Here is a 25,636-nt window from a genome sequence, read left to right as displayed (position 1 = left end):
AGGGAGAATAGATTCTACCCGAGACATCCAGAGCCTGCACATCCGAAACTCGCCTGCAGGAAAAGAGACAAAGGAGCATAGCCAGTTTGGCAGACAGCTCCTTCCTAGACAAGAAGCGATTAGGTTGCCAGGACAAGAACAAATTGAGGACCTGATTCACGTCCCACAACTGAGAGTAACGAGGCTTAGGTGGTAAAGAAAGACGGATGCCTCGAAGAAGTCGACAAACAAGGGGGTGCTCGCCCACGGGTGAGCCGTCCACCATATTGTGGCCGGCAGATATGGCAGACCGAAAGGTGTCAAAGCCGCCCAAAAATTCAGAATGTCCGTCACATCTGTTGCCACGGGATTGAGACCCCTTCACAGACACCAGCGAGCCCATCGTATCGCTTAACCGTACTATCGGCCCAGGCCTTGGACATGAGCCTCTCAGCCGCTCCCGAAAGGCCTGGGACCGCCCAGCGTCCCCTGTAATCCGCCACACCATCAAGTTCAGAGAGCCCTGAGCGATGAGTGGATGGGGAACTTTGTCTGGACTGAGCAGAAGAGTCGGAAAGCGGGGGAGTGGGATTGGACAATCCCAAGAAAGTTCCAGAAGAACCGGATACCAGACTTGAGACTTCCAGATGGGTGATATCAGCGCAAGGTCCGCCCCCTGGCGCCGAACTTGGGCCGAGACCCTCATTAACATGGCAAATGGGGGAAAGGCATACCCCGTCTCCTCCCTCCAATCCTGAAGGAAGGCGTCTGTGGCCGCAGCCAACGGATCCGGCCTCCAGCTGAAGAACCGAGGAAGCTGAAAGTCGAGCCGGGAGGCGAAAAGGTCTGCAGAAAAAGGACCCCATATGTTCTGGAGATCCGCGAAAACTCCTGGATGAAGCTGCCACTGGCTCACGTCGTGGAAATGGCGTGAGTGGAAATCCGCCACTTGGTTGTCCAGGCCCGGGAGGTATTCCGCCATGACCGAGACTTGGTGATCCAGGCAATACTGCCAGAAATTCGCTGCCAAGTCCGCTAGAGCTCGCGACCGTGTGCCCCCAAGATGATTGATGTACCGAACGGCTGACACGTTGTCCATCTTGAGGAGAACACAAGACCGGACCGATTCTTTGGTCCAACATTTGATCGCAAAAGAGCCCGCCAAGAGCTCCAGATAATTGATATGAAGCTGTTGCTCTTGCGGAGACCACACACCGCCGGTAGTGAACTCTCCACATCGCGCGCCCCAGCCGGACCTGCTGGCGTCGGACTCGATAATAAGATCGGGTGCGGAACCGAATATAGCCCGCCCGTTCCAAGCTTCCATGTTGGTCAACCACCATTGGAGCTCCTCCTTGGCGTCGAGGGAAAGGGTTACCTTTTGCGAGTAAGAAAGACCCCTGCGAAGGTGGCGAGCCTTGAGGCGCTGAAGGGCCCTGTAGTGTAGAGGACCCGGGAAAATCTCCTGGATGGAGGCCGAGAGGAGCCCCACGATCCGGGCCAGCTGACGGAGAGACAGACGTGGTTGAGCGAGGGCTCTCCTGATCGCGCGGCGAGTCTTCGTCATCTTTCGAGACGGGAGGCTGAGACTGGACTTCACCGAGTCGATCACAAATCCCAAAAAGACCACCCTCTGAGCGGGCACCAGCGTTGACTTCGCCTCGTTGACCACGAAGCCCAAGCTCTGAAGGAGGTTGACCGCTGTCTGAAGCTGCGATGCCAAGGCTCGGGACATTGAGCCATCAACAGAATGTCGTCCAGGTATACAATCAGACGCATACCGGACGCTCGCAGACGTTCGATCACCGGCCGCAGGACCTTGGTGAAGCACCAGGGCGTGGAGGACAGACCAAAAGGCAGGGTAGTGAACTCGTACACCCTGTCCCGCCAGGGGAATTGAAGAAACCGCCTGTGTGGGGGAAAAATGGGAATCGTCAGATAGGCATCCTTCAAGTCGAGACGCGCCATCCAATCTTTGGGTCTGAGGAGATCGTGCAGCAGGTGGATCCCTTCCATTTTGAAGTGGCGGTACACCAGCCACCCATTGAACTTGATGACCGGACGTTGCGTACCATCCGCCTTGTCCACTAAAAAGATGTTGCTGAGGAAACCCCTGGGGTGCGGAACGGACTCCACGATTACTCCTTTGTCGAGAAGAGAGGAATCCTCCTGGTCGACCAAAGCGGCTTCTGAAGCCGAGAAGGAGAGGGGGCGCGGAGGAACCGGTTGTGAGGGATCTCCGTGAAACTCTATGTGAAAACCCTGGACAGTCTGCAGGACCCAGGAGTCCCCCGTGACAGAAGTCCAGGCCTGGAAAAAAATAAGCCAGACGGCCCCCCACTTTTAGAAGGGAAGAAGGGAGAACACTCACCGGAAGAGTTGGAGGCTCCACCACCTCAGCCGCCTCTGCCTTTCCCACAACGTCCTCGGGTCGGGTAGAAATTGCCGAACCTGGCTTGATCCTAATACTGTCCGGTTCCGGAGCCTTGCCCCCTGCCTTGATTTGGCAGGGCGGACGAGCGGCCCCTACCTCGTCCGGCCCCCCGGAAAACCTGAGGTCGAAAAACCTTACAATTCGAGGACTCGGCTTTATCAAGAGACGTGAAAGTATTCACGAATTTGACCATTTCCCTGATAAAGGGCTCTCCAAAGAGACCCCCTTGGGCCATGGGGCCAGCCTCTGAATCGGCTAGATCCCCAAGCTTGGGGTCAACCTTAATAAGTAAACTCCTGCACCTTTCCGTAGAAAGTGCGCAGTAGGCATTCCCGAGGAAAACCACAACTCGTTGGGCCCAGGCGGAGAGAGTCTCTGGTGAAATAAGAGATCCCGACTGTTTAGATTCCTCGGCCATGTCTAAGATTTTGGTAATGGGGCCTAGGGCGTCAAGGAGCTTGACCTGGCAAGCCCGCCAGGACCTATCGATACCCCGCTAGGGGTCCTTCACAAATTTTTGAAGAAAGGTGGCCATGCGCGAGTCGATCTCTGGGGTAGCCGCCACCTTCCCCGCCAACGTAGGATGGCCTGCAGATCCAACTGGCCACATATTGCGCTACTTTCTCGGAGGGGACCCAATCCGAGGACCTGGGATGCAACACATCAATGGGGTCAAGCATGTCAGCACAAAGGTCTGGAGCGGCAGGTGCCTGGTCTGGGCGGGCCGGGAGCCAGGGGCGGGAGGGGCCAGCGTCCTCATCCGTATCCCCTGCAGCATCATCCCCCGGGAGAGTAGTGGGCACCGGAGTGGGCTTGCTGGCCAAAAACGCCTGCTTAAGGCGGGCAAAAGCATCCAAATCAACCCCAGACTCTCTAGGTCGCTTAAGCTGAGGGGGTTGGGAGTCGGCGGGGGTACCACCGTCGCTGGACGCAGGAGCAGGAAGGGTATGGGAACCCTGGGCAAGCCGTGCACAAGCCTGCTCAATACGGCGAGACAGGCGCTCCTCTAAAGGAGCCATGGCCTGCTCCACCTCCTTGTAAATGGAATCATCCACGGCGCTGTAAAAATCCTCATCCCACTGGAGGGAAGTGAGGGGATCCTCCTCCCACTGGTCATCCTGGTAGGGCTTGTTTTGGTACTCTTCCATTAGAGCGGGAAGATAGAGCACCGCACAGGTAAGTGGGGAACTTGCGAGGAGTTACCTCCACGTGAAAGGGGGCTGGGTGACAGCCTAGTGCAAGGGCAGGCGTAGCACGCTTTTTAAATGGTCAAAACCCCTGGGACAGACAGCCCTGGTGCAGTTAAATATAGAGGGCAGCCTGCCAGGTCAAACGTCCCAATACAGGCTCAAGCAGAGCGTTAATAACAGGCCTAAAATAACGGCCCCCCACAAGGCAAAATGCCTCAGAAACCTGCCTCACGGCAGTTACAGACTTGCTCTGTACGCGAGCGTTCAAGGGGCGTAAATCTTAGCGCTGCCTGAAGGCAGCTGTACCGACCACACACGCGGCGTACTGGCAGGCAAGGCTCAGGAATCGTCCGCGTCTCCGTCCAGCAATGCGCGGAATGCCGGAGACGCGGACGATCGAGAGGACGCGTCTTAGCGCCCTCTGGCGGTGGGAGGATGGCGCCGCAAGCCGTATCACAGAATCAACGCCCGTTAGGGAGACTGAAATCTCCCACAGCTGAGCGAGGAAACCGAGTAGCGGTTAACTCGCAGAGCACACCTAAGGAAAACGGGGGACGCACTAAGCGCGAAGCGTGGAACATTGACGGATCATGCAGGCAGATCCATAAGACAGTTATCAATGACGATGAGGCCCTCACAAAAACGCAAGAAGGCCAAAAACACAATCAGCAATGGAAACATCGCAAAAGGGAAATCACAATACTGAGAGTGGCGGCCTTGAACGGCCAATGCAAGAATATCAACCTCTTAAAGAGGCAAACAGTAAACAACCCACAGTATGAGGAGAGTGAAAAAAGGTTGCACTTATCTTGGCTGCAGCAGCGAGGAAAGAGGGAGAATGAAGAGGGACAGAGGACTACATACTACTAGGAGCCTCGTGATTGGTGCATTGGAAGAGGACTGTCTCTCCGTGGACACTCTATTGTTTTTTGTATTGTTGTTCCTATGGTTCATGGGAACTGTGGTTTGTTAACTTTGAAATGGCTGCTGTGATTAAAGTGGAGAAAGTTAAAGCATAATCTTCGCCTCCGGTCCTGACATAGAATTACAAAGGGAAGCAGATCTTCACACCCCCTTTCATATTCCCTTGTGGGACAAATTATGGCTTAAAATTGGCAAGATATCACGTGCTGCCAGCAAAACGCAAGCACCCTTTTTTTATTCATTACTGTCTTCTAATCACTCCTGCTTCTTTGCACAAATTTTATAGCGCCACTCCATCATCTTGTTGGTTCAGTTCTGCATCAATTTCTGATATTAACTATATTTCATTTGAATGTCCCACTACATATCAATTTTTGTTTACAAGTATGAAAACAAATTAACACTATTTTTCATATACATATACAATTCTCCTTTACTAATATATTTTTAGGTAGTCTTTCTGATGATTGGCATTGTTGTACTTTTAATATCCAAATTGTAGACGTATTAATTGCTGTTGCATTTCACCAGATTTCTAAAAATTGGAAGAATGCTCTACACATCTCCTTTCAAGCATGGTGGTATGGTGTTTGTTATAATCATAGACCAGATAGAGCCTATACTGTCCCAATGCTCTAACTAATACACAAAATTCTATCTGGACTCCAGTAACCATTTTTCTACATTCCTCAGTTTTAAAGACTTTCATACATCAAACCTTAACTGGTGAAGTATGTGAAGTATGTTAATTTCCTTGAATACATTATTTTTCTTATTAGAGCTTCCATTCTAATCGCAATGTTTTGTTTTTTGTTTCCCTGATAATATGTACTCTACGATTTTTGTAATTCCACTATTTTTCGTCCCTAGGATACAGAGGTATGGCAGGTTAGTAAGCGTAAGATGAAGTGCAGTGTGCTTGCTCAGTGTCCCTAGGATAAAGAGGTATGGCAGGTTAGCAAGAGTAAGATGAAGTACAGTGTGCTGGCTTAGTGTCCCTAGGATACAGAGGTATGGCAGGTTAGCAAGCGTAAGATGAAGTGTTCTGTGCTGGCTCAGTGACCTTAGGATACAATGTACTGTCTTGGGTTAGTGATGCAGCATAGAGGTGGGTTGGTGTCCCTAGGATACAGAGGTATGGCAGGTTAATAAGCGTAGGACAAGTTACTTACCTTCGGTAACGCCTTATCTGGTAGAAACATGAACTAGCCGCAGATTCTTTACCCTTGAACTTCCAAATGTCAGGCTGTATCCTGAAGATTATTTTTAGCAGTACCCCTGCGCCCGGTAGTTGGCGTCGGCCAACTCTGCCTGACATAGTTGGTGTTGTGATCGTCGGCGCTGTGACGTCCGCATTGTCAAGATAACCACCACTCCAGCTCGCTGAGGTCAGTACTTTTCACGACTTTTCACGCTAGAAGCGCAGAATCATGAAGTAACTGACCCTGGTGTGTTAAAAAGAGACTAGGGCCTTGAAAGGGAACAGTCCTGAGACTAAAAGACAATTCCGCAGTGCGTGGAGGATGGGTGAGTCGGTAAGGAACCTGCGGCTAGATCATATCTCTACCAGGTAAGGCGTTACCGAAAGTAAGTAACTTGTCCATCTGATAGAGACATTTAGCTGCTGATTCCTTACCTCTGAACAGATACCCAAGCAATGCCTCCCCCGGAGGTGGGACTGCGGAAAAGCTTTAAACCGGGAAATCCTATATTACAGAGCGGCCAAACAGGCCCTCCCTGCGGACCTGAGAGTTCAGGCAATAGTGTCTGGTGAACGTGTGCAGAGATGCCCACGTGGCCTTTTGACAGATGTCAGAAATAGGAACACCATGCTGAAGGGCCGTGGTGGCTGCTTTCGCCCTGGTGGAATGGGCCCTAAGGCCTTTGAGAGGCTGCTTCTTTGCCAAGGCATAACATATTTTAATGCTGAATATTTGCTCCCACATCAGCTATAAAGAGTTGGTCATTTACCCAGAACTCCTTTCTGCGATCGAGGTATAACGATAACGCTCTTTTTGGGTCCAGACAGTGGAGATGCTCCTCTTCCTTGGAAGGAGGCGGAGGTGCATAGAAAGTGAGTAGAGTAACAGAGTTACAACCTTGGGCAAAAAGGCTGCCCTAGTTCTCAGTACTTTGTCCGGGAAAACTGTCAGGTAAGGAGGCTGTGATGACAGTGTCTGTTGTTTGCTCACCCTTCTGGCAGAGGTAATTGCCAACAAAAAAGCTGTTTTGATGGTAAGCAACCGTAGAGGACAGTTGTGCATCGGCTCATATGGTGTGCACATCAAAAAGGTGAGGACCAAATTAAGATCCCATTGTGGCATAAGAAAAGGAGAAGGGGGAAGCAAGGGGGTTAACCCCTTCAAAAATCGCTGCACCAGAGGGGACTTAAAAAGTGAAGGCTGATATAGCAGCCGAAAAAAGCCAAAAGGTAGCTCTTCAAAGTGCCCAAGGCAGAGCTCTGCTGGGCCAAGGAAAGGTTAAACAGGAGGATATCTGCCAGGGAGGCAGATAACAGTCAATGGACATTTCTTTTCAATATTTACAAACTTTGTTCCATGAGCAGGTGTATACAGATTTCATGGAGGGATGCTTGGCTGCCAGAATAACCTTACAGACTTCGGGAGGAAGTCAAAAGCTGTCAACTGTCGCCCCTCAATCTCCACGCAAGAAGGCGGAGAAAGGACAGGTTCAGGTGGAGGACCCTCCCCTGCTGCTGCGACAGAAGATCCTCCCAATGGGGCAGCCTCAGGGGAGGATCGATGCGCATATCTAGAAGCTCGGGATACCAAACTCTCTGTGCCCAATATGCAGCCACAAGAATGCCTTGTGCCTGATCACTCCTGATAATCTTAAGCACTCTGGGCAGGAGTGGTATGGGCGGAAATGGGCGGAAAGGCGTGCAGGAGGTATGAGCTCCACTCGCAATGAAAAGCATTGCTGAGCAAGAGCCGCCTTGAAAACTCCAACGCGCAAACCTGCTGACATTGCGTGCCCTCTATCAGATCTAACCAAGGCTCTCCCCACCGCTGAAAGAGACCTTGTGCCACATCCGGATGGAGATGCCACTTGTGATCCGCAAGGTACCTTCGGCTGGGCTCGTATGCTCTGGTGTTCAGAGAACCGGCCAGATGTTGAACGACCGGGAAAATGCTCTGTTGTTCCAGCCAAGTCCAGAAGCTCAGGGCCTCTTGACAAAGAGTCCACGACCCCACTCCGTCCTGTTTGTTGCAGTACCACACGACGGTAGTGTTGTCTGTGAACACCTAAACTATCCTTCTCTTTATGGATGGTAAAAAGGCTTTCAGTGGTAATTGGATCGCCCGAAGCTCCAACAGGTTGATATGGGGCCTAGCTTCTGCCAGAGACCAGAGTCCTCTGATCTCCACCTCCCCCAGATGGCCGTCCCATCCCAGAAGAGACGCATCCATCATTACTGTGAGATCTGCGTGGGGAAGGCTGAGGGGTCTGCCTCTGACCCAATCGCTGTTTGTTAGCCACCACTGCAGGTCTTCCGCAGTGCCCTCCAAGATCTGAAACAGGTCGGTGAGATTTCCTCTATGCTGTGCCCATTGGAACTTCAGGTCCCACTGCAGAGCCCACATGTGCCACCGTGCATGGTTCACCAGCAGGATGCAGGAGGCCATGAGGCCCGACAGCCTCAGAGTAATTCTCACCGAAATCCAGGATAGAGGGTGAAACATTAGTATCATAGCCTGAATATCCTGGACCGCCGCTTGGGAGGATAAGCCTGAAACTTCACCTTTTCCAGAACCACCCCAATGAAAGGGAGTGTCTGAGAGGGAGTCAGGTGTGACTTTGGCACATTGATAGTGAACCCCAGCGAATGCAGGAAGTTCGCCATAGTCTGGAGATGGGAGACGACTGCTTGGGACGAGCCTGCCTTCAACAACCAGTCGTTGAGATAGGGGAAGACTGGAACCCCTGATCTTCGCAGATGGGCTGTGACCACCGCCATCACCTTTGTGAACACCCGAGGGGTGCTGACGAGGCCAAAAGGGAGCACGACAAACTGAAAGTGCTTGTGGGCCACTGTAAACCGCAGGTAGCGACGATGAGCAGGCAGGACGGGGATATGAAAATAGGTATCCTGCAAGTCCAGCGCTACCATCCAGTCTCCTGGTTCCAGGGAAGACAGGACCTGAGCTAGGGTGAGCATCTTGAAATTCTTTCTGAGGAAGTCGTTGAGGGCTCTGAGGATGAGGATAGGACAAAGGCCTCCGTCCTTCTTTGGGATCAGAACATAGCAGGAATAACAGCCTATTTCTGGCCTGGGAACCCTCTCTATATCACCTTTGGCCAAGAGTCTTGACTTCCTCGCGAAGCAGAGCAAGGTGATCCTCCATCAGCGGATCGTACACTTAAGGCATAGATGAAGAGGTAGTCTCGAAGGAGAGGGAGTAGCCCCTGCTGACTATTTGCAATACCCACCTGTCCGAGGTGATGTTTCGCCAGTGGTGGAGATGATGACATATTCTGCCACTGACTGGATGTAAATGATCCACGGGGTCAGGGCAAACCGAGTCCATGGCCCCGCAGAGGCAGCTGAGCTTGTGGGGCACTCTGGCGGTACTAGGGTTGGTAACCCCTTCCGTAGCCACGAAAGGACCGAAAAGCAGATACAGGCCGGGATATTGTGGTGAGGTCCAAGGACTTGGCCATAGCCCGCGAGTCCTTGAAACGCTCAAGGGCGGCATCTGCTTTGTCTCTCAAGACACAGGAGACATCAAAGGGCATGTCTATAAGGTTAGCTTGGACATCCCCCAAAAATCCAGATGTCCTCAGCCAGGCATGGCGATGTACGCCCACCGCTGTGGAAATCGATCTGCCCAGTGAGAGTGTCATGTCCAAGCCATATCTGATGGTGAACTTGGCTGCATCTCTCCGTTCTGAGATAGCTTGGGAGAGTAGGACCCGGTCCTCCTCCGAGACTCTGGGCAGCACCTGCGCGACCGAGTCCCATAGCGAATGAGAATAACGTCTCAAAAGGCATGCAGTGTTCACCGACCGCAATGCCAGACTGGCGGAAGAAAACATTTTCTTCCCAATGCTTTTCAGTCTCTTGGATTCCCTGTTCGGGGCTGTGGAAGGTAACACCCCACGGGAAGTAGATGCCTGGACCACCAAGCTTTGTGGGGTGGGGTAGGCAGTGAGGAAAACTGGGTCGCCCAGTGCAGGGCGATAGCGGTGGGCAATCATCCTATTCAAAGGAGCCCCAGTGCTGGGTTTGGACCAGGTGCCCAGAAGGACGTCCTTTAAGGCCTCATTAAAGGGCAGCAAGGGTTCCGAGATCGAGACACCAGGCTGTAGACCTCTGTCAAGACGTTAGACTTGACTGCCACCGTAGGGAGCTACAAGTCCAAGACCTCCGCAGCACTATGCACCACCATAGCAAACAATGCTCCCTCCTCCCTAGCCAGGTTAGGTGGAGACAGCATACCAGAATCTGGGGAGGTGTAGAGACCACTAGCATCACCCAGTTCCTCATATCAGTCCATGTCTTGTGGTTGCAGGATTTTTAAGGGATCCTGCTCCCCCTCCCAATCCTCCTCATCCATCCCTAACCCATGCAAATAGGGCAGGTTGAACGGCATGGAGCCGCACTGCTCTGTTGGCCCCGTCTCTGCATGGAACGCCCGACCGGCTCCGTATCATCAGGAATGAGGATTGAGGAGGCGCCGCTGGTGGGCGCCAGCAACGCCAAGGACCTCGGCGGTGGATGCGAAGCCGGGGAATGTCGCTGCAGAGGTGTGACCAGCACCGGTCTGGACCCGGAAAGGGGTCTAGTTGGAGTCCGTGACCAGAGCCGAAGGCCGGGAACCCATGGGGACTCCACCTGAGCCTGCAGGGCCCAAAGGAACGCCGGCAGGTCAGGTCACTCAAAAGTGGGGTACATGGAGTTATAAAACTACTTAAGCTGAGCGAGGGTTGCTTTCGGACCCTGAAAGGGAGGAAAATGCAGAGCCGACCCAGGCACCCCGGAGGGAGTGGGGCCTTGAATGCCGAGGTTACTCCACTTCGTCACCAGGCAGGCGTGGCGAAGTCGAAGCATGATTCGACTTCTTGTTTTTTTGGGGGTGCCTATTACCTGACTTTGACTAAGAGGACTTCGATACACCGGAGTGGTGCTTGGAACATCCTCTCGACCGAGACCGGGACCAAGACAGACGAGGCAACCGCCGTGGTGCCAGATGCCGGGTCACGATTAGCTTCAGGGACTGCTCCCTCAAAGCCTTCAGCGCCATGGCCCGGCGATCAGTGCATGACTTTGTGTCATGGTCGTGCTCCAGGCACCAGAGACACACCAAGTGGAGACCCGTGACCGACATGGCACGGTGAGAGGTGCTGCACGGTTTGAACCCCGAGGTCTTCTTACTGAACATCCTACACACCAAAAGGAGTCGACAAAAGGTCGAAAAAGTCTTTAAAAAAATTACAGGGGGTAGCTCTCTTCAACAGATCTGCGCTGGCTGGCGCAGAAAGATAAGAACTGAAGACAGTGCACCAGAGTGGCGGTTATCTTGACAACGCGGACATCGCGACAACGATGAATACGACGCGGACGATGTCACACGGAGTGGACCGACGCCACCTACTGGCGCACTGGGGAACTGCTAAGAAAAATCATCCGTATTCTGCCTGATGTCTGGAAGTTCAAAGGTAAGGAATCTGCAGCTGGATGTCTAGATTAGGTGGCTAAAGTGCAGTGTGCTTGCTCAGTGCCCCTACGATAGAGAGGTATGACAGGTTAGCAAGCGTAAGATGAAGTGATCTGTGCTGGCTCAGTGTCCCTAGGATACAAGGCACTGTCTTGGGTTAGTGATGCAGCATAGGGATGAGGTGGGTTGGTGGCCCTAGGATAAAGAGGTATGGCAGGTTAGTAAGCGTAAGATGAAGTGCAGTGTGCTGGCTCAGTGTCCCTAGGATACAGAGGTATGGCAGGTTAGCTAGTGTAAGATGAAGTGCAGTGTGGTGGCTAAGTGTCTCTAGGTTACAAAGGTATGGCAGGTTAGCAAGCGTAAGATGAAGTGATCCGTGCTGGCTCAGTGTCCCTAGGATACAATGCACTGTCTTGGGTTAGTGATGCAGCATAGGGATGAGGTGGGTTGGTGGCCCTAGGATACAGAGGTATGGCAGGGTTGCAAGCGTAAGATGAAGTGCAGTGTGGTGGTTCAGTGTCTCTAGGTTACAGAGGTATGGCAGGTTAGCAAGCGTAAGATGAAGTGCTCTGTGCTTTCTCAGTGCCCCTAGGATAAAATGTACTGTCTTGGGTTAGGGACGCAGCATAGGGCTGAGGTGGGTTGGTGTCCCTAGGATGCATAGGACAGTGGTGGGTTGGTGTCCCTAGAATGCACTTTAGTATGGCGAGTTCCCTCCAGGATGCAGAACATTTTTGTGGCTCAATGTCCCTAAGATGCAATGCAGTGTGTTACATGGTACCATTTTTGTTTTGTAAGCATTATGCTTGTCAACAGCTAAAGTTCTCTTGAAGCAGACCTAAAATACCCAAAACAACTTTCCATTGTATTTGTTTAGAGGTCCTATTATTTAATATGCGCTCAGCTAGCAGGAAGAGGTAAATCTCTCTTCAGGGGGATTTTAAAATGGACACCACTCAAATCCTTCAAGCAGTTTTTCTTGCAGCCATTTGCATACTACTTTGCATAGTCCCAATTTTGTTGTACATGCATTAACATGGCTGAAAGAACTAACGCGTTTTGTAGCTAGACCGAAGAATATTGGGAATTTCAGGATGTTTGCTAATTCACCACCGGTATATGGGTTTCACACCTCAAAGCATTTCTCATTTGAATAATCACTCATTAAGATTCTAGCTGGTTGCCGTAACAATAGTTTTAATTCAAGTCTGTGTACTGTAATGTTGAGGTGATGCCTGAATCAGCATGACACTGCAATACAACAACGTGGTTCACAGTTCATCCAAGCCTGCTTGGCATCCTTGGTTTAACAATTAAATGTATACTTTCCATTAGGTATATTTCTGCTTCATTTAAATAATGTCCGATAACATTAAATAAGTTAATACAAAAAGGAAATTCAAGCTTTACAGACATATTACAGTTGCATTTAATGTAACAACAAAATAAATACACAACTCAGGCGGAAACAGTTTTAAAGATGCTGTCACACCCCTCAACCGCAGAAACATACACTACAAAGGGATAAACGGACAGAATTTCCAGCTCGAAGTTTCATCCTGTGTTTTTTTTTTTTTAATCAAACATTCCCAAGGACTATATCTCCTGGTTTCTATATTTTGCTGCAAGTTTCACTGTTGGGCCCAGGAAAATGTCAGATATGAATCAGTTGGCTAGTATGAAAAGTTACAGTACCGTGTCAATAAAAACTCTCTTTGATATTTTAACATCTGATCCTGGCCCACAACCAGGCTCTACACTGTATGTTGTAAAGATCTGCACTTTATAGACGAGTGAGCAGCGAAATATGCATCTTCGGCCACCATTATGTTTTACAGAAAATAGCAATAACACATGACTCTTGGGAGGCAGACTGGCAGAAGGGCAAGTTCTGTCTCGCAGATGGCATGCAGATAGCATATCACCAAATGATACTAAGGGCCTGATTGCTAGTCGGTCAGGTAAGTCCCTGTTTAGGCATGGGTCAGAAATTCGAGTTAAAAGGTTTTTAAAGTATATAATAATTATTGGATGCGTTAAATACCTCATTAAATTTCAGCAGGTCAAACCTGCTGAAATTTAACAGGGGAAATATGTGTATGTTATTTACAGTACCCTGTGGATTTTGGGGCGTTACACCAAAATCTGCATGTTATTCCACACAAACTCATAATAGGTGCTATTTATTGCACCCAATAAATAATGTCCCTCGTGGTATCGTTATGTATCAGGTGTACTTAATAGTTCATTTTCTCTTAGGCCCTGATTACAAGTGTAGGTGCTAACAAGTATACAATGTGTTTTTTTACTGCACAGAATATAGCTGGCAATGCTCTACTGCTTGGATGGTAAAGCTGCTTGTATTAGTAATTATGCCTCCCTCCTGATTTAAATGTTGATTTCACATGAATATCTCTGTTAAGTAGTTGTGTCCTACTCCAGACTTTGCTGTGACTTAGGAGGTTAGTTATAGCTTGGCAGAACAGGAGATCTGCCTAAAATTAGTGGATGTTCTGTCTTCCGTAAAGGGTGTCCCCCACCAGTTTTAGGTGGATGTACTGCGTCTGCTAAATTCGAAATAATGTTAGACCATAATTTCTAGTATTAAGACATGTTTACTCACAGGAAAAAAAAGCTTTGTGATCGATAGTGCTTTGTTCCATAAGTGAGCAAGTTCCACTCTAAGAAATGCTTGGCTAAGTCACAACTAAGCCTCGAGATAAGAAATAACTTTTAGCAAAAGGTTTATGAATTGGAGCCTATACCCAAATGTGAAAACATTCCTTTAAACAGCTTGAACCTGAATTCTGATCTTTACATTTTGATTTTTTCCTCCTTTATGCTAAATTAAATTTGGGTTTAGAAGGTGTGACTACTCCCTTCGACCTGAAATGTTGTGATTGTGCGGTTGATATGTTTAAAGTACCAACTGAAAGTGGCCCAGCAAATTCTTCAATTAACCCCTTCAGCGCGGCGCGGATTACCGCGCTGTGCTGAAGGTTCTATTGCGCGGGCGGGGCCATGACGGAGCGGTTCCGTCATACGCACAGCGCAACCGATGCGCATGACGGAACCGCTCCGTCATGCGCATCGAAGGGGTTAAAATGAAACCTGCCTAGTTTGACACAGTTTAGACAACACAAAGGGCCAGATTTACAAATATTTTGGGCTGTGTTCCCGTCACAAAAGTGACGCGAGCCAGCACAAAATGTTTTTTTAGTGATAAAGTTGCCTAAAAGTAACACAAACCAGCACGAAGCACTGCTTCCTGTTAATTAGTCTCAGTAAGGCGTCCCACAGGTGACACATAGCCGTTCTCATGCAACTACCTGTGTTTTTTTATGCAAAGCCTTATCTCTAACAATGGTAGACAGGGTTTTTTTGTCACAAATTAACGCTACTTGAAGCCAGGCATTAAAAGGAGAAATGTTTTCATTTCTCCTTTCTTTTCAGACTTTGCATTTGTGCTGCACTGTCCAGCACACTTACCAAGTAGCAAAGTTTTAAAAGTTGGCTACGCATAGCACTGTGTACTGGAAGGGAATTCTTCTGGTCAGATTTATCAAGGTGTCACCCAACGCACTGAAGCAGCACAAAAGGTTGCGTTTCGTTGCGTGACAGGGAAAGAGCAGGACAGCAACATATCTTCAGAGATGCTGCCGAGCGCCTTTGTGTCAATGTGCAACGGTGCGTACTTGAGTCTAGCATAGGTTTTGTATTGGAATGCCTGGTTTCGGGTGGCATAAATGTTTGATTCACAACCCTGCCTATTATTGTTAGTAGATATGCCCATGTACCACCCACAGAACGCCCTGTTGGTGCTAAGTAACTTAATTCTGGTTTGCTCTACTTTTAGGCAACTTTCCAGCACAAAACGTTTGTGCTTGTTTGCGTCACTTTTGTGACGCAACACAGCGCAAAAGGTTTGTAAATCTGGCCTTACAGTATAAAACCTATGCTAGACTCACACACACACCCTGACACTATGGCGCAAAGGTGTGTGTGTGGCACTCTGCACCACAATTCTGTGCCAGAGCTAGGGAGCGGGGAGGAGAGAGTCATATATCTGTAGATGTGGCACTCTCCTGCTCTTTCCCTGCCCCGCATCGCAGAGCAGCATTTTTGGCAGCTGTGCTACATTGGGTGACACTTTTATAAATCTGCCCCTTAAGCCTGTTCACCAATCTTACTTAGTGAGCTAACACATGGAGAGGCCTGTTTTACGGAGTGATCTAACACAATGAGATGCCAGTCACACTGAGTGATGTAACACATGGAGAGGTCAGTCTCACTGAGTGAGCTAACACACGGAGATGCCTGTGTCGATTAGATGACCACTGATAAGTATTTGTGTAATGCACTTAAATAATTCATAATGTCCAATCTAAAAATAGTGTTATTATTGAATGTGTAAAAATAAAGTTCATGGCTTGTCCAACAGTAGCTGCTCTCTGGTACTAGGACATTGTGTCAGGCATAACATTTCTTTGGTGTTGTGTACAAGTATATCCCGAATAATGGAAGGGTTGAAATGTGGTATGCCAGACTTGGAATTATTCAAATCATAATCTACTCTTTCTCGATAGACCTTTTTCTCCAGGTGACTCTGCACATAGACTCTTCTGGACCACAAAATAATACATATGCCTATTGTAAATATCATGACATTTTGAAATGAGGTAACATAGATGCTGATCCAATGTGATACATTTCCAGAAAACAAGAAGGTAGTATATGTTGCACAAGTTAGACTATTGACAGAGTTGAGCCCACATGATTAATTCAGAGTTTTGATCTACTGCTCTAAGTAGTAATGTCAAACATTCTTAATCTATCCCAGAGAAGTAAATGTGTGAGATTTGGGAAACAAACTAAGCATATAGCTACTACATGTTGACTGTTCTCTTTATTGTGTTAATATCAACCACACATTTTGCCTGTCCTTACATTAATTAATGCACCCTCTGCACATGAATATTCTTTTTGTAAATATTTTCTGCATATTTTTTCACCATGATTTACTATACTTAACTCTACATATCTGAACCTTACCACCATGTATATATATTTATGGTAAGTAGATGCGGAGTTAAGAATAAAAATTCTGTGCTTATTCTACATCAGTGGTTCTTAACCTGTGGTCTAGGGACCCCTGGGGGTCCACAAAGCCTACTCAGGGAATCAGCAATCGCTTAGACAATTAAATGATATGCATCAAACAGAATATAGTATGGACAATGGGTAGCCTCAATTAAATTACAAAAAGCTACAACATTACCAATAAAATTAAAATAAAAAATAAAATTAAAATTACAAAAATAATAATTTGTAAATAAATAAACTATTTTGTCATTTATGTATTTGTTTGATGAATGCTTGTTTCAGGATTTTTGTGTGTATTGGTTTGCATTTCAAACCATCGAAAATGCTTAAGCCAGGGTCTCTAGCTTCAAGTTATGACTCAGTTGAGGTCCTCAATTCCAATAATGATTTAGTGGGGTCCCCCGGATTCCAGTAATACGTGGGGGTCCACAGATGTCAAAAGTTTAAGAACCACTGCTCTATACTCTAAACTTCATATTATTTCAGCTGTACATATTCTTTCTAGGATTTTTTTAGCACAATATTTTGTGGTTGATATTCTGACATTCACCCTCAATAATAATAGTTTTATATCATAATGACACTGCAGCTATTCAGGAGTTCTGTGGCAGATTTGCATTGGACATTTTGTAACACGTTTGTCATCCTAGAAAGATATGAGGGTTTTAGAAAGCTACTGAGCTGGAAATGCATGTAGCCCCAGGGGAGAACATGGGGGTTGGCTAACACTTACTCAATATGCCTCCATGCATACTAATACATTATGAATCAAAATACAGGTATCCTGCAGAAAACCGTTGGCAATCAGAGGACTCTATGCAGTAGCTTGGGCGCCACATAGACTGTACTACACTCACACTGTGGGTGCGAATGGGAATACCTCATTACAGGCCTAGTAGCTATGCCACTGTGCAGGGATTGTAGCCGTGTTGCGCATAACGTCACAAGGAACAGAGCGGGCTAGCATTCCTCATTTGCATATATAACCGTATAGTCAGAATGCTTACTTAAATATTGTAGTGATTCTCCTAACATTGGAGCTGAAGGTATTGTAAACAAAGTAAAGGATCTCCATCGACGAGGCCTTGTTGTGCCATCCAACTTTACCAAGCATATGTACACATGAACAAAGTTCAGAGTCGAAAGGACAGGTGGACGACTAACAAATAACACTCATAGAATTTGGCTAATACCATCTTGATGATATTTCAAACTAGCCAAGCACATGCTTAACACTGCAGAATTGATCACCTCTCACTTATGAACTTGATCCAAAGCTACAGGATGATCACTCACACGCCTTCAAAATCACAGATGTCCTCTCAACACAACTGATCCACTTTTTTATTTCATGGTCAATCTCCCACAACAATGGAAAGGAAGACATTATTTTCATAAACACTGAGTGGTTTGGGTCAGCAGCTTATATTGGAGTTTTGTCTCTCATACGAAAGGCAATTGCACATCATCGCAATATCACTTTTATGCTATCTTTCTACTTCAAATGTCTTCAAAGTGCATTCTCAGTGCAAGAATTGTGGTTGACTTGTGTGGTGTTGTATTGTTTTCCAGGTAAAGACCATGCTAAGACCAGAGGTCCTGGTTCAGTTCATAGGCAGCGCATTTGTTTGTTTTCTGTTCTGTTCGGCAAAGTGGAACCGTGCTGTCCTGGCTTTGTCCCACTGCATCGACATCCAAAAGCGTTCGCTCACGGACAGGGATTCCCATTTGAAAAGGCAACAGACCAGGAATCCCTGGACGGTCCTCCACTGTGCTACCGCTACTGCTGGCAAAGCATGAGTCCAAGTTGCTTGGAGTGTCAGTACTTGAGCTGTTGGCTGACGATTCACCCCGATTCCGACTGGGCGAGATGAACCACCATGAGTCAAGACGCTGCCTATTTGTAGAGGGACGGGGCCTTGGCACGAACTCTAGAGTTTTAGGCCTTTCTAAGGTGGAGTCTTTCTGTGCATTCCAGCGCCTAGGGGTCGGAGGGAATACTAGGTTAGGATCAGGCAGACGGGGTACCTCAAAGGGATCTCGACTAGGGCTTGGTGTTTGCAGCATGCCTAAAAAACAATAAGAGACTTGTTAGTAAACAGTTCTTAGTAACATATCTGATTCTGATTTGTACCAATGAGTTTCGCAAATTCTAACATGAGACTAAACATTAGAGATATAACATGAAGTTAGATATTTAATGGAAAACCTTACGTAAATGCCATATTAAGAACAAAGATATGCCCATCCTGACCTTTGCATCTTTCTGTTTTAGCCTGCTGACATCACTTACTAAACATCTGTTCATGTGTCGCCCATTTGCACCATGGAAGAGTAGGAACAAGAACGTGTAGAGCTAAGAACCCATGTTGCTGTTGCTGCAAGGGCTGTATGGTCTTCGCCGACTGTACACCAGCCCCCTGGAATAGCCCAAAGCTAAGAGGAAACTTCTCTTCTGCTCTTTAGAAAGCTACATGTGGCAAGCAACACTGGAAGGGAAATTGGTGGCATTGCAACAAATGTGGAATGAAACAAGGTTTGATACAATTGCTTGACTTTTGGACATTTCACTAACTGAGGCATTGCTCACACAGTACTAGAGATACACGGAACTGCACAGTAACTCCCCTCCCTTCTCCATAGAGTTTCCTTGGGGGAAAAGGGATAAAGAGGGATACATTTGGGAGGACACAGAAGAAGACTAGTAAATTGGGGAGAATGCCAGAGAGCCAATTTTTTACTGCAGACCTGAGAGCTTCTTAGAGGTATGCAGAGATAATACATGAATTGACATAAAGAGGAAAGATACTAAACATTCTCCCAATTCCATATAATCGGTATATGTGTTAGGCAGAGGTTAGACTAATCATTACAGATAGCTGAGATGTGTAATCTAAGATCCTTAGGATTTTCTTACCCAACTAATATGGTCCCAATAGGCATTATGAGATCAGCGGTAAATCCGTGGCTCAGGAGTATTTCACCCAGACAATTTACTGCAAGCAGGCAAAGTATTTGGGTAAAATACACGACAAAATCTAGCAGGAACCATAGAGGAGGTGCCAGTTATTTAATGTTATTCATCAAAAAACCTGAAATAAGGAGTATTTCTGTCACCTAAGCCCTGCCGCTTGATGTCACACATTCCCCGGTATTAGTAACTTTATTCAAGGGGGACTATACCAGCAACTGAGCAACCAACTTGGAGAACTCAACATAACAAGTTCAGAAGCATGAAAGGTTGTCCGCCTTACAAGTATTGAGACTTGTGACCTGCTGTCCTTCACAGGTTGCACAAATCATTCAGATATTTGAACGGCTTATGCTGCCTCATCCCAAATCTACTGGTCTGAAATTTCCACAAAGTTCAAATAAGATACAGTCCCCGCTGCAAAATCTTATAAATTATACTACAAACATCTGATAATCTATTGGCCAGCAGTTAGACAATAATACTATATGATCTAATATAGGTTTTGCAAAAGGAGGCAACTGATGAGCTAATTTACGCTGCTTAGTAGTTCTTCCACAGGATGATGAATAATAGCTGAGCAGTGTTCTGAAGTAGGGCAAGACAGTTTGGTGGAACCTGGTACTGCCTTAACGCGTTGTGGATAAAATATGAAAGCTTTGGCTAAGCTTTGTGAATACTTATCATGTTGTTCCATTTCGTCCCATTCACTGCTAACGAGAACACATAGCACTGCAGACTCTAGGAATTTTCAATACATTTTCTATTTTTTACCACCACTGAATGGACGGTTGACGCTTTTCGGCGCTCTGGCTTCACTGTCACATGTTGTATCAATCTAATGTTATTGCTAAAATAATAAAAATCTAGTTGTAAAAAAGAACAAGTGTTGGCTTTAACAGTTGGCATGTTTATATGAAGCGGCATAGCGGAGGGCGGTAAATGATATGTTATATTAACTATCTTTTTAAGGAAAACACGTATAAACTCTTAAAGAAACTCTGGTATGATGTTAGGGTGGATGTGACCATCAAATGGTGTAATATTTCAACAATAGTTTTGAACATTTTTGTTATTGTTGAATTCCTGCATAATTTTCAATGAAATCAAAGGGCTTTAGGGATGAACCGATGCATTAATTTCCAGTGACATCTGGGGACATGGCCAACCAAGATGACCAACAGTACGGCTTAAGATGTAGCTCTGGGAACCTGTGTGATCCTGCAGTATTATGTGGACTCCTGGGAATATTGATGGTAGTTTGCCCTGTGGCGGAGCAATGATCGGTGAGGACCCCTGCGTGAGGGCTCGGGGAGATCTGAATCTCTGCATCAGGAAGCGGCCTGCCCAGCACCAGTGGGAGAGCACTGGGCTGCGATAAGGCCGCATCAAGGCCCTGTACGCCAGGCAAGTGGTGTGGGAGTTGTGCCCAGCAGCCAGAAAGGAGCGCAAAGTAGCATCAGTGACAAATTGAGGCTGCAGTGTGGAGGACGCGACTGGGGCCGCACCCAAATTCTGGGCGCGGGGACTGCCAGGCCTGCTGCTGCTTCAGCCTGCTGTTGCTGTAGAGCCTAGAGGGAAGCAGAGTGGTCGGTGTGGGTGCTGGTGTGAGAGAGCCCCATCTCGACTCGGATGGACCCGGCAATTACTGCGGGTGACAGTGGAGATTGTTGGGAGCCCTCAGCAAGCCCTCATGGAAGAGGAACTGATTAAGGAGTTTGCCCCAGTGTGTCGCAAGAGATGGGCCTGTAGGCCACAGAGGAGAACCTGGGCAGAGAAATCCCACTAGGAGAAACAGTAGAGACCCGTTAGGCCGGCAAGTTGTAGGAGGTCCTAAGGGGAAGGGCTCTGTGGCCTGACACAGGTACTTCCACTGCTGAAAAAACCTCTCCTTGACCCCACCAAGCCCGAGAATTTTCGACCGATCTCTCTTCTACCGTGGGTGGCCAAAGTAGCGGAGGCACATGCCAATAAAGTTCTTTCTGATCATATAATCAAAAATAAGATTTTAGACCAATCCCAGAATGGATTTCGTGCGGGCTATAGCACAGAAACCGCCCTTCTAGCTGTGAGCGAAAACCTACGTTCCATCCTTGATAAAGGCCAAACAGCGGCACTCGTATTGCTTGACCTGAGTGCCACGTTTGACACGGTCTCCCATCGGATCCTCCTGCGCCGGCTAGAAGAAGCCGGTATAAAAGATCTTGCCCTTGAATGGTTCCGCTCCTTCCTGACAGACAGATCTTTTCAAGTTTCTGCCCCCCCTTTTGCTTCCTCCATCAAACCCATTGAGCAGGGGGTTCCACAGGGCTCGGCGCTTAGCCCGGCCCTGTTTAACCTCTACGTACAACCCTTAGCTGCAGTCGCCCACCACCATGGTCTTTCCATGGTCTCTTACGCGGACGACACCCAGCTTATGGTAGCTCTCTCGGACGACCATGTTCATGATGCCTCTCATTTCCAGATAGGCCTTGAGGCTATCGCGGGCTGGCTGACAGAGAATTGTCTCCAGCTGAATGCCAGTAAATCCGAGGTTCTTCTGGTAGGCAGGGACAGGGAGCTCTGGAACTCCCATTGGTGGCCTCCGTCCCTGGGACCTGCCCCCTCCCCCAGATTGGTGGTGAAGAACCTCGGGTTTCTGTTCGATTCGACCTTGAGCTTTCAAGAGCACACCAAAAAAATAGCTGGCACTTGCTTTGGTCTTCTACGTGCCTTAAGACCCACGCTCCGGTTCTTTGACCCGGCTACACGCCAACTTATAGTCCAGGCCACTATTATCTCGAGACTAGACTATGCCAACTCTTTGCTGCTAGGCGCCAATAAGGCGGAACTGAATCGTCTTCAGCGTACTCAAAACTCTGCAGCTCGCGCCATCCTTGGTCTCTCGAGATCATGCTCAGGAGCAGGGGCTATCCAACGCCTTCATTGGTTGCCGATTTCCAAAAGAGTTGAATACAAATCCCTCTGTCTCACCTTCAAAATTCTTAAACTTTCCACCCCCGAGATCCTGTCTGACTTGATCACCCCGTACATCCCTAGTCGTACGCTGCGCTCCTCTGAATTGATGCTAGCTTCCGTCCCCAGAGTCAAGAGTTCGAGAGCTGGGGGCAAGTCTTTCCGTCTTTTGGCAGCCAAGCTTTGGAACTCCCTGCCGCTGAAGATCCACAGCCTGGACTGTCTGACCTCTTTCCGTAAAGCTATTAAGACCTTTCTCTTCCCTATGGCCTAATCATTCTTCCTCTGGATACTGCTACTAGCGCCGGGACGCCCCTTCGTTGGGGCAGCTGTGCACTTTATAAATGATTTTAACATAACATAACTGCAGGGAGTGGCAGGGATTGTTGGTGACCTTCAGCTAGCCCCTGCCCCACAGAAGACAGGATCACTAAGGAGGTAGGCTGCAGCACAGAGCCGGGGGACCAGCTAGTGGCAGGGGGGCCAGTGAGAAAGGTCCCCGCAGCCTAAGGTTGTCTGAGGACAACAGGTGCCTTGCAACTGAGTGAGCTCTTTGAAGGTGCAATGCATAGCAGACCACCGTGGAGGAATAGAACTGCACGGGAGGGAATACCCACCGCCAGAGACTCAGAAGCAGCTGAGATACAGAAACAGTGGACCCACTGGAGGATACCACTAAGGGGGCTGGCCTCTGGGACAATAGCATGGGCCGCAACAGGACCTTGAGATTTTCCCAACAGACAAATATGAACCAATATAGAGGCAGAGATGGGGGGAGCAGGATGTAGACGTGTGCAGACAAGGAAGGATCTTCACCCACCACATTGAAACCCTCAGAAGCACGGATCCTAGAGGCCATTCAGCAATCTAACGAGGGACTGGAACAAAAAATGGGCTTGATCTCTATAGAGGTCGATCTGTAGCGAGTGAACTTACTCAAAGTTAGCGAATACTCCCTGGCAACAGAAAGGAATGCCACAGCACTCAGAAAGGAGGTGGGGAAATTTGAGTCCACGTTGTGCTCTAACTGAAAGGGCACCATATCTGGAGAATTGAGTTGAGGACAAAGAAGACAGAGCCCGCAGATACAATCTGTAGTTTGTGAGCTTTACGGAGGGAAAGGAAGAAAGCTTTTCTGAGCTCTTCTTGGAGGAGTGGCTCAGGTATACAATTGATCCAGGTACACTGTAGACAACATTTGTCATTGAAAGGGCCATCCACAAAGCACTAGTCCTGCCTCTGGCCCCCGAGAGCTCTTTTCGCACAAATCCTCAACTACAGGAACAGAGATGGCACCCTGAAGCAGTCTAGAATCAAAGTGGACCCTAAGTTTGAATGCTTCATTGCAAGGATTTTCATAGACTACATGAGAAAACTACACTCCCAACAGAAGTCCTTTTTGACAGCCAAACAACAACTGCATCTACTAAGCTTAAAATGCATGCTCTTGTACCTCTCGAAACTTAAAGTAATGAATGAGAGTCGCACATGCACTTCTTCCTACGGCTAGAGGAGGTGTAGGACTGACTGGATAACAGACAGCGTAGAGGGGCTTTGGGAGGCCCAAGCAGTGGGACTAGAAGAAACTGCAGCAGACCGAGTGGGTTGTCAAAAAGAAGGAGGTGGGTATGATAAAAGACAGGTTGAGTCCTTGGGTTGAAGTACAACAGGAAGGCACACTGGAGATGGTGGCAGGGTCATTGGTGGCTCCATAGGAGGAATTGCAGCCTAAAGAGATTTAACGGCAGGACACTGATTAGGGCTGCTGACAGATTGAGCTAGACTGATGTATTGCTGTTGGTGAGAGCGGGATGGAGTGAAGTTTGTAGATGTGCACAGCAAGGTAATGGGAGGGAAGAAGGATGGGGTTTTTTTGTTAAAGGGGCCCGTGGAGGAGTGGCTCTACCATGAAGGAGCGTAGCTGGGAGACACAAGTAAATGTGGATTCAAAATACACCGAGGGGATAGCCATGGAAGGCCACACTAGTTGACACGGACATATAACTACCCTATACATCTTTACATATCTTAGGGCCTGATTTAGATCTTGGCAGTATTACCATAGTCTCACTGCGGCAGAGGCCCCAAGTACTCTGTCAAGCCGATGTTCTATCCGCCGTATGTAGATGAGGCATCAACAGACTGTGCAACTGCTGCATCAGCGGTCTTCTCTGCTGGCTACCAATACTCCGTCGGCCTCATGCCAGCGGGCTTCATGCTAGCGGTGTCCTGGAGGTGGAGTCCTGACCGAGTTAGGTCATGATGGTGTGGAGACAGGTAAGTACTACTTATCAAAATCTCACTACACATATGTGTTGTGAATCTGTCAAGATGTATATGTAGGTAAATGTAATGCCCTGCTTTTTTTTTACATATAGCATTGTATACCAACAGCATACACACACTGTTGAATGTACACCCACAGGTACCACAAGCACAACATCAACAACTTCCACCACCAAATATGTTTTTAAGTATCAATAAAGGTGTGTACTTTTTACCACGATAAGTTGTAAGATGAACACTCATGCATTACACATACAAAATAGCATGTAAGAGCAATGTATAAATGAACAAGGCTAAAGCAAATGTTAGCACACGATTCACAGTGAGACAAGTGTTAAAATACTTTGCTCTCGCCGACAACAGAGTGGATTGGCGTTGTGGTCACGTTGCAGCAGCAAAGGAAGGACCCCGGACAATGGAGTTCATTACAGAAACGGTGTTGGAACAGCAAAAAAGTAAAGTTTTAACCTCATTTCCTTTGATTCAGCCAACTTGAAGTAGGTTATTTGCCCGCCACATTTTTCACGCCAGAAAGGCACATCGTGATTAGGTTGGTGGTAATCCTGGCTCGACTCCCTCTGACAGCCGCTAGGCGGGAAATGCAGTTGAAGTTGGAGGGACTCGGTCGGGATTTCGTTCATGGACCCGCCAACATCTAAATTGAGCGGGCGGACCCTCAAGAAGGCGGGCAGTGAAACTTGAGTTTCACTGCCTGCCCAGAGGCCCTCAGAGACTACGTTTCACAAAGATATTGCGATGGTCCGGAATGGATACTTTGCTACCAACTGTGGGACAGCGATGACCAAGGTCACTGAATGGGATGTCTTCAAGATGGTGCTCCTGGGGGAATGCCTTTGCAAGGTATATGGTATGAAAGCAACCACTATTGAATTGGCGAAATACCAGATTCAGAGTAGTGGAAAGATGTTGTTCAACTATCTACTTGACAGGTGGAATATCAAAGATATTGAAGTAAAAGCCTCACTCACGTAATAGTGACATGCTTCATCATAGGCAATTACTCCACACCCAGAGAAGATGGTACTCTCTGGGCGGACTCAACCAAAGATATACTGGGAGTTCCTAGATAAATGAACCACTGGTTAGGCAGGGA

The 25,636-nt window shown here is 47.9% G+C and overlaps 1 protein-coding gene across 1 annotated transcript in view; it reads right to left on the bottom strand.

Moving 5' to 3' along the window:
* Window positions 1-14,300: 14,300 nt before the first annotated feature.
* The window catches only part of MAP3K9 (mitogen-activated protein kinase kinase kinase 9), a 412,289-nt gene continuing 400,953 nt past the window's right edge, over window positions 14,301-25,636 (bottom strand). The window contains exon 11 of the mRNA XM_085627122.1: window positions 14,301-18,379. Within this exon, the coding sequence (XP_085483248.1) occupies window positions 17,895-18,379 (485 nt within the window). The 3' untranslated portion in view covers window positions 14,301-17,894. The remainder of the gene's footprint in view (window positions 18,380-25,636) is intronic.

The sequence above is a fragment of the Triturus cristatus genome, chromosome 9 (assembly GCF_964204655.1).
Source record: "Triturus cristatus chromosome 9, aTriCri1.1, whole genome shotgun sequence".
In the NCBI taxonomy this organism is placed as follows: Eukaryota; Metazoa; Chordata; class Amphibia; order Caudata; family Salamandridae; genus Triturus; species Triturus cristatus.
The sequence above is the reverse complement of the archived record's forward strand: the minus strand, read 5'-3'. Positions and strand labels throughout refer to the sequence as shown.